We start from the raw sequence: 12955 nt of genomic DNA, 5'->3' as shown, positions 1-12955 counted from the left end.
GGTTTCATGTAAGATTTACTTTCAAGCTGCCCACAAGTACTGCAGTTCCAGCTTCCTGCTCTGGGTCTCCCTGAAAAGCCTGAAGGAACTCTGGCACTGAATATGCTCTTGTCCAGAGCCAAGGATTTAACACAATTCTCCCTCATTACTGAGAGACCTGAAACCTCAATTTGCAGGAAGGTGGGAAGGAAAGAAAAGAAGGTGAACAGACCACTGGGGCCCGGTAGAAGAGTGGGTTTCACTTCCTCTCCTGCTAGGCCTTTAGCTTAATTCTTTGTCCAGACAAGGACAACATACATGCCATTATCTCTGGTTGCTTTAAATTGCCTAAGAGCCTCTGCCAGTTGCTTTGGTTGATGTTTTGAAGCAGTAAAAAAAAAAAGTGGGGGAGGAAGGTGACAAATTCCGCCCAGAATTTTTGCCCTTAACATTCTTCTCTAAATATTCAGGTTATGAAATAGAATATAACGATTATATCTTACATTTATAAAGAAACAGGATAGCAGAGTGGCTCTGGAATCAGAACTAGATTCCTAGCCAGCTCTTACCAACCAGCTTTGAAACCTTAAACAGGCCATTAATGTGAATATGTAGCTTTTTCACCTGTAAAACGGAGATACTATCAGCCTCATAAAGATTAAAAGAGATAATATATACAAAGTATTTAAAGAGTTATTTTTATTATTGTAACTGTAATGAAACTGTACTCTTATTCTGTTGTATTCTAATAAGGTTCTCCTTTTGAGATCACAGAGTAAGGTTACTTGCCTTATGGGTAGGGGTAGTGTAGGAGTAGTGTCTTCCTTGAAAGGCTGGACATTCTTTTTTTTTTGCGGTACGCGGGCCTCTCACTGTTGTGGCATCTCCCGTTGCGGCGCACAGGCTCCGGACACGCAGGCTCAGCGGCCATGGCTCACGGGCCCAGCCGCTCCGCGGCACATGGGATCTTCCCGTACTGGGGCACGAACCCACGTCCCCTGCATCGGCAGGCAGACTCTCAACCAGTGCGCCACCAGGGAAGCCCCAAGGCCGGACATTCTTGATGTTAATCATCCAGGGAAGGGACGCAGCTTCCATTAGAAAACTGGAATTAGACCAGAGAAGTAACAGCATGCCTCTCATTTTCCTGGGTCTAGAGCCCAAGGAAGCTAGATATGCTTAAGGCTGCTCATGCTTGGTAAGATTTAAAAATGGCAAGGTGGAAATCAGGAAGGGGCCACAAACTTAAGATGAAGCTCTATCATGTAAGTTAGATCGCATCAGGCAGGCAGCAGATTCTAGTAGTAACCTGTGTAAGACCTGGAGTCAGACCACCTCCCGGTCGTGTAGCTGAAGCACTGGAAAAGGAAACTCTCCAAGTCGAAGCTGAATCTCAGAAAAGAAGTTGGGGTTTGACCTCTAAGTACTCCTTCCTACGTGGAAGTGGGGATTCCTCGCAAGTTCTCTAAAATTTTCAAAGCTTTCAGTTACATCTATTCAGTCTCATGAAAACTCTAAGGCAAGGAGCTTGGACATTGCTATCTCCATTTTTCTAAGTTAACTAAGTTTTAAAGAGATTACACGCCTTGCCTAGGATCATGAGGTCAGTACAGGGCAATGGCTGAGGAAAATCCAGTTTAAAAAAAAATTATTCCTAGTCCAAGGAGATGCCAACAATCTCCATACTAGGACAGTAAAGGTGCTGTGAAGATTTTTTACTGTCATTTTGCGTTATTCACACCACTTACCCTAGCCACTTTACCCACACCTTAGGTAAGTGAGTCAGCTGTATTCAGAAGAAACATTTCTGTGTCCCTCGTGGGCACAGAACTGATGCCTGTGAGAAGAGATTTAACACTATAAATTCAATCATGCAAAAAGACATAACCTGTACACATCCCTCTGGCCCCACTGATTGGCAGAGTGGGCTTAAATTGTCACTTGGATAACCATTTTTTTTCACTTTGTGGAAAGTTTTCCAGAATCATTACAGACTTTTATGTCTAATCAGCTAATTAGTCAATTGAAAAGTACGTACTAAGCTCATAGTATGTGCCCCAAATTGGGATAGGTACTGTGGGTATACAAAAGGTGCATATATTAGGATCCAGTCTTCAAATCTAATTGGGGGGGAGGAGTTAATTAACATAAATTTTGTTTACTCATCCAAATTTAGAGTGTGTTGCCTTAAATATGCTAGAGATATTATATTAGAGATAAACGTGGCTTGAAATAATCTAGACAATGAAAAGCTTTGTTTCTTAATAAGTCATTGAGAATACTAAATTCTGTTCTAATTTTAAAAATGCACATTATTTTAGACATAAACATTGAAAAGCTGTTCTAGGCACTGCGGATATATGGACAAATAAAGCACTTCCTGTCCTCAAGAGCTTACCGTTTGTTAGGGGGAAACAAGTCACTGAAAATCAACGTGATTTGGGTCTACAGTATGGCTATAGTACCTCAGAGTAACGGGTTGATTAGGGAAAGCTCCAAGGAGTGCATGACCTTTAAGGAGGTCACTGACAACAGGGAGGGGACATATGTGTGTCTGTGGGAGGGTGAATGTTAGAGCAGAGAGAGAGGAGGGAAAGTCATTCCGTAAAAAGGAACTGAAAGCAGCATATGAAAAGGCACAGTAGCAGGCCTGAAGACTAAAGCTGGGGTTTCCCACGTTTATTTCAAAGGCCTTCATCGTCTATATGGAAAGAGGGATCTTTTAAAAACCAATAGCTAGACAATGATGACTATGAAATTTAAATATACATGAGTGCTGATGACTACTTTCCCCTATTTTTCGGCATTAAGACCTTACTGTTCACGATTGTATTCATCTTATGTAAGTATATATCTTCTAATATGAGCCATTTTGTGGATTCAATTGTTTATAGTCAATTTCAGAGAGAATGCTGATCGCAGCACCATGTATCTCCTACAGAAAAAATATTTTAATAAAGAATATTAGTTTTCTTTAGGGTTTACTGAGGGATTACAGAACCAGAATAATATGAACATAAAAACTCAGTAAAACCATTAAATACCTTTTATTTTGAAGGCTTCTTAATATTTACAGTTTATAATCGATTTTTACATAAAATCAAGTAATTTAAATTAGTACACACATGCATTTAAATAGCATCTAAAACTCGTTTGAAAATATATATTTGTTTGAACCATACCATTAGGCATATTACTCAAAAATCATTTTTAAAAGAAAATATTGTAGTATAGTGAACTTTTCCTTAAAATGAGACGAAAACTTAACATCATGCCACGGCTTCGAAGTTCTAGAAAAGCGAGATTTAAAACTTTCCTTCCCAGTAATTTTAACTGGAGGTCTTGTCAAATTTCACAAGAAATTTCATGTACGTAACAGTGAGCATAAGATGGGCACGTTTCTGTTGCTATGAGAACCTTCTATTTTGTATCAGAAATCGCAGCCTTGACGACGCAGTGTTTGCGCCGATTTTACACATGTTTTTTCTACAGCGATTCCGCTCCTCCAGTAATAACAGTTTAATGGCTCTGGTTTCCTTCCGCGCCGGCCCAATTTTCCGTCCCAGCTCCAGCTCTCGCCCGCCGTGCAGTCCCCGTCTCTGGGAGCGAGCGGCGAGCACTGGACGGGAGAAAACGGGGGGCCAGAGGTGGGGCAGGTCCGGCCTCTCCGCGGGGTGTGGACGGGAAGAAGAGGAGGTGGGATTGCCGGTTGGTTCTGTCACCCCGGAGCCGAGTTCTGCACCCATCTCTCCAATTGCGTTTTAAAATATGCAGTAAAAAAAAATCGAGCAACGCCACATCCTACAAACTGGAGGGGAGGGGGAGAGCATTGTGTCCCCAAACGGATCATAAACAAGGGAAAGGAGGGGTTCGGAACTTTATTATTAAATACTTCCTCCACGCCAGAAAAACCAGGGCTCAGGCCTCGGTACTAAAGGGATAGGCTGAAGCCCCGGACGCGGCTCAGTGGTCGCGGGCGGCGGGTCCGGGCTTCCGGTCTCCCGGGCGCCAGAGGGTCGTGGCGGGAAGGGGGAGGGCGCGCGCTCCAAGCTTTCCCTCCCCCACCCACACCCAGGGTCTTCTTCCTTCGGGATTCGGAGCCGCCTATCCTCCAGGGCCGACTAGCCGCAGGGCTGCAGGGGTCCAGGACGCCGCGACATAGCTTAGCGACAGCGCTCTCCCTGGCGACGGCGCCGCAACAAGATGGCGGACGACAGAGACAGGGAAGGCACAGGTAAGAGGCGCCGCAGGAGCGCAGCCCTAGCCGCCCGCCGCGATCCCAGGCCGCACGGGGGAGCTCCGGGCAGGGTGGGTCACCCTACCTCTGGACCCCACCCGCAGGGAGAGGGCTGGCCGAGCCAGGTCCCGCCGCCCGCCCTGCCGGGGAGGCCCCCTCCCCTGTTCCTGCCGCCTCGCCCCGCCCCGCCCCTCCGCTCCCGCCCGGCAGTCATTCCGCCCCTCCCGCCCCTCCCGTTTCTCGGTTCCCGCCCGGCCCTGGTTCCGACCCCCTTCCTCGTCCCTTTTTCCGAGCCCCGAGCCTCGCTTCCAGCGCGGGTTGTGGCTGAGGCGCTGGCAGGGGAGGGCCATAATGGCGTCCTTGTTCACGGTCTCGGGGACGTCGCCTCCAATCCCTCGACCGGGCTCTGGTTGCCGCAGGCGCCACGCCGGCAGCTTCTCGGGCTGTGGGCCCCGGGGCGGGCCTGCGTGAGGACCGATCCGGCCTTTAGAGTCTGGCGGGCTCCTCCCCTGCCGCGCCGAAACCCCGCCCGGGCCAGCGGGCTGGCGTTCGCGGCCACCATTTTGACTCCGTAATGGGGACGCAGGAGGACAACCTCGAGGACAGTACCTCTCTCTCCGAGCCTCCAGGTTCCGAAGTGCCTGCTCGGTGGCCGGCGCTATGCTACCCGTCTGGTGTATTGTCTTAAACGAAAAAACAAAAAACAACTTTAATAAAGACGAAAGAGCAAACTCCAGAGGGAACTCGTAGAGCCCTGTGCGCCGGCCTGGCCTCTGCTGCGGTACCAGCCGGGCCAGCGCGCGCGGTCGCGGCGTCAGAGGCGGGTCTGGGCCTCGGGGCTCCGGGTCGCCATATCGGGGGAATTGATGTGCTTAATGTGTGGGGAGGCGAAAACCCGGTTATTCATGTTTACTTGCAAGACCGTTACGTTGTTTTAATTCGGCGGTTTGCTTAAAAACTTGATCCTTGGTTACTATCCTACGTTAGTTACTCAAAAATAATTGTTTATTTTGGTAATTGGCAAACTCATCGCAAAAACATCAAAAAGGCCATGAAACTGTAGAGGTAAACATCTTAGAAATGAAAATAATACTCCACCTTTGTTCTTTTCTTGAGTGCTTGAAACATCAACATACCATTTTTCTCAGCATGGAACAAAGATGTAATCAGGTTAACAGTATTTACAAGTGTAGAAGCCAGCCCTAGATACTTAGTCACTTGTCACGGTGATCACAGAAAATCAGCGGAGAAACTGCAAAAGAGCTACCTGCTGATAGCAATAATATTTGATTTTTTTTATGGTGCTGTTAATCTAAAAGTCAGACGTATTTTTTAAATGTTACCTTTCCTAAGATGTCATTATAATTTTATCGTGCTGCTTTAAAAGTATAAGGTACATCCTAAGAAAATGATTACTTTTTTTTGGTATTAGTTTTAAAACTTCCCCAGAAAACCAGATGACTTATTTTGATTTATTAAATTATTATTTACAAAAAAAGGGAAGAATCATTAGAAGATAATTTTAACAAGTTAATCGTGGATTTTTAAAAAAGATGATTAGGTCAGCCTGAGGAAAAAAAGCTCTGTATTATGAGGCAAGTACAATTTTTTTTCTTCATTTGAAAAAAGTAGATTGAAAGCTGTTTTGATTTCTCAGTTTTCAAAAATACGTTTCTATTTAAAATAAGCTAATTCAAAGAAGAAACAATTCTGTCTATAGCCATAGAAGAAGTAATGACTGTTAAAAGCTGGATGTCATTCATTCAGTTGGCATGTGTTTAATGCCTACCATATGGAAGGCATTCTGATTAGGTTAGAACTTCGGAGGATACAAATACTGAAAAAAATATTTTTTTCTCCCAAGGAAGGTGAGATCAGTAAGGGAGATGAGACATCCATAAATGGGAGGGAACAGTCAGCTGGACTGAGCAGTCTGTCCCCTCCTGCTGTGGGCAGCAGCCTGGTATCACTGGGAGCTTATCAGAAAGGAAGGAGCTCAGTCCCTGCCCCTGACCTACTGAATCAGAGTCTGCATTTAAGCACACCTGCAGGTCATCCACATGCACATTAAAGTTTGAGAAGCACTGTTGTATATCTCATTTACTCCTTATTTTTTGTTTGTTTTCTTTGAATTTTATTTTATTTTTTTATACAGCAGGTTCTTATTAGTTATCTATTTTATACATATTAGTATATATATGTGAATCCCAATCTCCCAATTCATCCCTCCCCCCACCCTCGCTTTTCCCCCTTGGTGTCCATATGTTTGTTCTTTACATCCATGTCTCTATTTCTGCCTTGCAAACCAGTTCATCTGTACCACTTTTCTAGATTCCACATACATTCATTAATATATGATACTTGTTTTTCTTTTTCTGACTTAACTCTGCATGACAGTCAGTAGGTCCATCCACGTCTCTACAAATGACCCAATATCGTTCCTTTTTATGGCTGAGTAATATTCTGTTGTATACATGTACCACATCTTCTTTATCCATTCGTCTGTCGATGGGCATTTAGGTTGCTTCCATGACCTGGCTATTGTAAATAGTGCTGCAATGAACATTGGGGTTCATGTGTCTTTTTGAATTATTGTTTTCTCTGGGTATATGCCCAGTCGTAGGATTGCTGGGTCATATGGTAATTCTGTTTCTAGTTTTTTAAGGAGCCTCCATACTGTCCATGGTGGCTGTATCAATTTACACTCCCACCAACAGAGCAAGAGGGTTCCCTTTTCTCCACACCCTCTCCAGCATTTGTTGTTTGTAGATATTCTGATGATGCCCATTCTAACTGGTGTGAGGTGATACCTCATTGTAGTTTTGATTTGCATTTCTCTGATAATTAGTGATGTTGAGCAGCTGTTCGTGTGCCTCTTGGCCATCTGTATGTGTTCTTTGGAAAAATGTCTATTTAGGTCTTCTGCACATTTTTTTGAATGGGTTGTTGTTTTACTGTTGAGCTTCATGAGCTGTTTATATATTTTGGAGATTAATCCTTTGTCCGTTGATTCGTTTGCAAATATTTTCTCCCATTCTGAGGGTTGTCTTTTCATCTTGTTTGTGGTTTCCTTTGCTGTGCAAAAGCCTGTAAATTTCATTAGGTCCCATTTGTTTAGTTTTGTCTTTATTTCCATTTCTCTAGGAGGTGGGTCAAAAACGATCTTGCTGTGATTTATGTCAAAGAGTGTTCTTCCTATGTTTTCCTCTAAGAGTTTTATAGTGTCTGGTCTTACATTTAGGTCTTTAATCCATTTTGAGTTTATTTATGTGTATGGTGTTAGGAAGTGTTCTGATTTCATTCTTTTACATGTAGCTGTTCAGTTTTCCCAGCACCACTTATTGAAGAGACTGTCTTATCTCCATTGTATATCCTTGCCTCCTTTGTCATAGATTAGTTGACCATAGGTGCGTGGGTTCATCTCCAGGCTTTCTATCCTGTTTCATTGATCTATATTTCTGTTTTTGTGCCAGTACCATATTGTCTTGATTATTGTAGCTTTGTAGTATAGTCTGAAGTCTGGGAGCCTGATTCCTCCCACCCCGTTTTGTCCCCTCAAGACTGCTTTGGCTATTCAGAGGCTTTTGTGTCTCCATACAAATTTTAAGAATTTTTGTTCTGGTTCTGTAAAAAATGCCATTGGTAATTTGATAGGGATTGCACTGAGTCTGTAGATTGCTTTGGGTAGTACAGTCATTTTCACAATGTTGATTCTTCCAATCCAAGAACATGGTATATCTCTCCATCTGTTTGTATCGTCTTTGATTTCTTTCATCAGTGTCTTACAGTTTTCTGCATACAGGTCTTTTGTCTCCTTAGGTAGGTTTATTCCTAGGTATTTTATTCTTTTCGTTGCAGTGGTAAATTGGAGTGCTTAATTTCTCTTTCAGATTTTTTGTTCTTAGTGTATAGGAATGAAAGAGATTTCTGTGCAGTAATTTTGTATCCTGCAACTTTACCAAATTCATTGATTAGCTCTAGAAGTTTTCTGGTGGCATTTTTAGGAATATCTATGTATAGTATCATGTCATCTGCAAACAGTGACAGTTTTACTTCTTTTCCAATTTGTATTCCTTTTATTTATTTATTTTTCTCTGATTGCCGTGGCTGGGACTTCCAAAACTATGTTGAATAATAGTGGCAAGAGTGGACATCCTTGTCTTGTTCCTGATCTTAGAGGAAATGCTTTCAGTTTTTCACCACTGAGAATGATGTTTGCTGTGGGTTTTGTTGTATATGGCCTTTAGTATATTGAGGTAGGTTCCCTCTATGTCCACTTTCTGGAGTGTTTTTATCATAAATGGGTGTTGAATATTGTCAAAAGCTTTTTCTGCATCTATTGAGACGATCATATGGTTTTTAATTCTTCAATTTGTTAATATGTTGTTTCACGGAGATTGATTTGTGTATATTGAAGAATCCTTGCATCCCTGGGATAAATCCCACTTGATCATGGTGTATGATCCTTTAAATGTGCTATTGGATTCTGTTTGCTAGTATTTTGTTGAGGATTTTTGCATCTATATTTATCAGTGACATTGGTCTGTAATTTTATTTTTTTGTAGTATCTTTGTCTGGTTTTGGTATCAGGGTGATGGTGGCCTCGTAGAGTGAGTTTGGGAGTGTTCCTTCCTCTGCAATATTTTGGAAGAGTTTGAGAAGGGTGGTGTTAGCTCTTCTCTAAATGTTTGATAGAACCTGTGAAGCCATCTGGTCCTGGACTTTTGTTTGTTGGAAGATTTTTAATCACAGTTTCAATTTTAGTGCTTGTGATTGGTCTGTTCATATTTTCTGTTCCTTCCTGGTTCAGGCTTTGATGGTTATACCTTTCTAAGAATTTGTCCATTTCTTCCAGGTTTTCCATTTTATTGGCATAGAGTTGCTTATAGTAGTTTCTTATGATGCTTTGTATTTCTGTGGTGTCCATTGTAACTTCTTTTTCATTTCTAATTTCATTGATTTGAGTCCTGTCCCTCCTTTTCTTGATGAGTCTGGCTAAAGGTTTATCAATTTTGTTTATCTTCTCAAAGAACTAGCTTTTAGTTTTATTGATCTTTGCTATTGTTTTCTTTGTTTCTATTTCATTTGTTTCTGCAATGATCTTTATGATTTCTTTCCTTCTACTAACTTTGGGTTTTGTTTGTTCTTCATTCTACTTCCTTTAGGTATAAGGTTAGATGGCTTATTTGAGATTTTTCTTGTTTCTTGAGGTAGGCTTGTATTGCTGTAACTTCCCTCTTAGAACTGCTTTTGCTGCATCCCATAGGTTTTGGATCGTAGTGTCTCATTGTTATTTGTTTCTAGGTAGTTTTTGATTTCCTCTTTGATTTCTTCAGTGATCTTTTGGTTATTTAGTAATGTATTGTTTAGCCTCCATGTGCTTGTGTTTCTTACGTTTTTTTTTTTTTCTGTGTAATTGATTTCTAATCTCATAACATTGTGGTCTGAAAAGATGCTTGCTATGATTTCAGTTTTCTTAAATTTACTGAGGGTTGATTTGTGACCTCAGATGTGATCTATCCTAGATAATGTTCCATGTGCACTTGAGAAAAAAGTGTAATCTGCTCTTTCCAGATGGAATGTCCTATGAATATCAATTAAATCTGTCTGGTTTGTTGTGTCGTTTAAAGTTAGTGTTCCCTTATTAATTTTCTGTTTGGATGATCTGTCCATTGGTGTAAGTGAGGTGTTAAAGTCCCCCACTATTACTGTGTTACTGTTGATTTCCTCTTTTATGGCTGTTAGCAGTTGCCTTATGTATTGAGGTGCTCCAATGTTGGGTGCATATATTTTTATAATTGTTATATCTTCTTGGATTGATCCCTTGATCATTATGTAGTGTCCTTCCTTGTCTCTTGTAACATTCTTCATTTTAAAATCTATTTTTCTGATATTAGAATTGCTACTCCAGCTTTCTTTGATTTCCATTTGCATGGAATAATTTTTTCCATCCCCTCACTTCCAGTCTGTGTGTCCCTAGGTCTGAAGTGGGTCTCTTGTAGACAGCATATATACGGCTCTTGTTTCTGTATCCATTCAGCGAGCCTCTGTCTTTTGGTTGGAGCATTTAAGCCATTCACATTTAAGGTAATTAATCGATATGTGTGTTCCTATTACCATTTTCTTAATTGTTTTGGGGTTTTTTTGTATGTCCTTTTTTTCTCTTGTGTTTCTCACTTAGAGAAGTTTCTTTAGCATTCATCACAGAGCTGGTTTGGTGGTGCTGAATTCTCTTAGCTTTTGTTTGTCTGTAAATCTTTGATTTCTCTGTCAAATGAATGAGATCCTTGCTGGGTAGAGAAACCTTGGTTGTAGTTTCTTCCCTTTCATCATGTTAAATATATCATGCCACTCCCTTCTGGTTTGTAGAGGTTTTGCTGAGAAATCAGCTGTTAACCTTATGGGAGTTCTCTTATATGTTATTTGTTGTTTTTCCCTTGTTGCTTCTAATAATTTTTCTTTGTCTTTAATTTTTGTCAATTTGATTACTGTGTGCCTTGGAGTGTTTCTCCTTGGGTTTATTCTTCCTGGGACTCTTTGCACTTCCTGGACTTGGGTGGCTATTTCCTTTTCTATGTTAGGGAAGTTTTCGACTATAATCACTTCAAATATTTTCTTGGGTCCTTTCTCTCTCTCCTCTCCTTCTGAGACCACCATAATGCAAATGTTGTTGCGTTTAATGTTGTCCCACAGGTCTTTTAGGCTTTCTTCATTTCTTTTCATACTTTTTTCTTTATTGTGTTCTGTGGCAGTGCTTTCCACCATTCTGTCTTCCAGGTCACTCATCCGTTCTTCTGCCTCAGTTATTCTGCTATTGATTCCTTGTAGTGTATTTTTCATTTCAGTTATTGTATTGTTCATCTCTGTTTGTTTGTTCTTTAATTCTTCTAGGTCTTTGTTAAACATTTCTTGCATCTTCTCGATCTTTGCATCTATTCTTTTTCCAAGGTCCTGGATCATCTTCACTATCATTATTCTGAATTCTTTTTCTGGAAGGTTGCCTATCTCCACTTCATTTAGTTGCTCTTCAGGGGTTTTATCTTGTTCCTTCATCTGGTACATAGTCCTCTGCCTTTTCATTTTGTCCTCCTTTTCGTGAATGTGGTTCTCGTTCTACAGCCTGTGGGATTGTAGATCTTCTTGCTTCTGCTGTCTGCCCTCTGGTGGATGAGGCTCTCTAAGAGGCTTGTGCAAGTTTCCTGATGGGAGGGACTGGTGGTTGGTAGAGCTGGGTGTTGCTCTGTTGGGCACATCTCAGTAAAGCTTTAATCAGCTTGTCTGCTGATCGGTGGAGCTGGGTTCCCTCCCTGTTGATTGTTTGGCCTGAGGCGACCCGGCACTGGAGCCTACATTCTCTTTGGTGGGGTAATGGCGGACTCTGGGAGGGCTCACGCCAAGGCGTACTTCCCAGAACTTCTGCTGCCAGTGTCCTTGTCCCTGTGGTGAGCCACAGCCATCCCCCTGCCTCTGCAGGGGACCCTCCAACACTAGCAGGTAGTTCTGATTCAGTCTCCTATGGGATCATTGCTCTTTCCCCCAGTTCTCTGAAGTTCTGCAGTCAAATCCCGCTAGCCTTCAAAGTCTGATTCTCTGGGAATTCCTCCTCCTGTTGCTGGACCCCCAGGTTGGGAGCGAACTCCAGTTGGTGGACTTCTGTGGCATAATTGTTGTCCAGTTTATGAGTCACCCATCCAGCAGTTATGGGATTTGATTTTATTGTGATTGTGCCCCTCTTACTGTCTCATTGTGGCTTCTGCTTTGTCTTTGGTTGTGGGGTATTTTTTTTTGTGAGTTCCAGTGTCTTTCTGTTGATGGTTGTTCAGCAGTTAGCTGTGATTCTGGTGCTTTCAAAAGAGGGAGTCTCATTTACTCTTTATAACAGTTTTATGAGTTAAGTAACTGCAGTTTGAAGGCCATGATGAAATAAAAGTATGTTGTCTGAGGATAAACTGGAGATTCATATGCTGATATCATCTTTGTTTACACATATTCGACTCCTATATTTGATTCTGAACTCTGAAGTTTCAGAAATTACATCTAACCAATTAATAAGAATAGACCTAGCTTTGAGGATTCACACAAGCTAACTAAACTTGTGAAGAGTGATGTGCAAACCTGAATAATGATTTATTAATTTAAATAGGGGTATGTTGATACATTGATCAGAAAGCTGACCTCTGCAATATCATATATTGTTTTATGTGTATTAAGCTTTTGGCGAGGGCAAATCTATATTTCTAAAGTTTCTTGATGAGCATAGAATCACGCAAAAGAAAAAGGATAGTTTTGAAGGATATATCCATTACCTTATAAGCTCAAAGAGGGTGGGGAGATCACTTCTTTATATTCAGTGTCTTGCAGAGTGTACAGCACATGGTAGGAATTCAATAAATATTGTTGCATTCAGATCATTTGAATTAATTAAAAGTGTTTATGTTTTAATCAAAACATTACTTACTGTTTCCCAAAAAATCTACACTTAAAAGCACATAAAACTATTGTTAGGGGTTTTTTCCTTTTTCTTTCAGATAAGCTATATGCTTTTATTTCATCTGGCTCAACAAACATTTTTTGAGAGCCATGGTATTCATTAGCATGTCTTTAAAGAATAAAAACATACATGTATTTTGAATTGTTCATATTTAATCTTGAATTTTTTTAAAGTTGTAAAGGAGGATTAAGTTTCTGGATAGCCATTGCACCTAGCTCTTCTTCAACATTTAGGGATTAATCTTGATA

At 41.3% G+C, this 12955-nt stretch overlaps 1 protein-coding gene across 3 annotated transcripts in view; it reads left to right on the top strand.

Moving 5' to 3' along the window:
- Positions 1-3154: 3154 nt before the first annotated feature.
- DRC8 (dynein regulatory complex subunit 8) overlaps positions 3155-12955 on the top strand; it is a 133180-nt gene continuing 123379 nt past the window's right edge. For 2 of the 3 annotated variants that reach the window (XM_079914060.1, XM_079914059.1), the window contains exon 1: positions 3155-4213. In XM_079914060.1, coding sequence (XP_079770186.1) covers positions 4183-4213 — 31 coding nt within the window. In that variant the 5' untranslated portion in view covers positions 3155-4182. The remainder of the gene's footprint in view (positions 4214-12955) is intronic. The other variant, XM_079914061.1, reaches the window with a different exon arrangement.

Source organism: Stenella coeruleoalba (assembly GCF_951394435.1).
Source record: "Stenella coeruleoalba genome assembly, chromosome: 1".
In the NCBI taxonomy this organism is placed as follows: Eukaryota; Metazoa; Chordata; class Mammalia; order Artiodactyla; family Delphinidae; genus Stenella; species Stenella coeruleoalba.
Note: the sequence above shows the minus strand (reverse complement) of the source record. Positions and strands in the feature narration are given on the sequence as shown.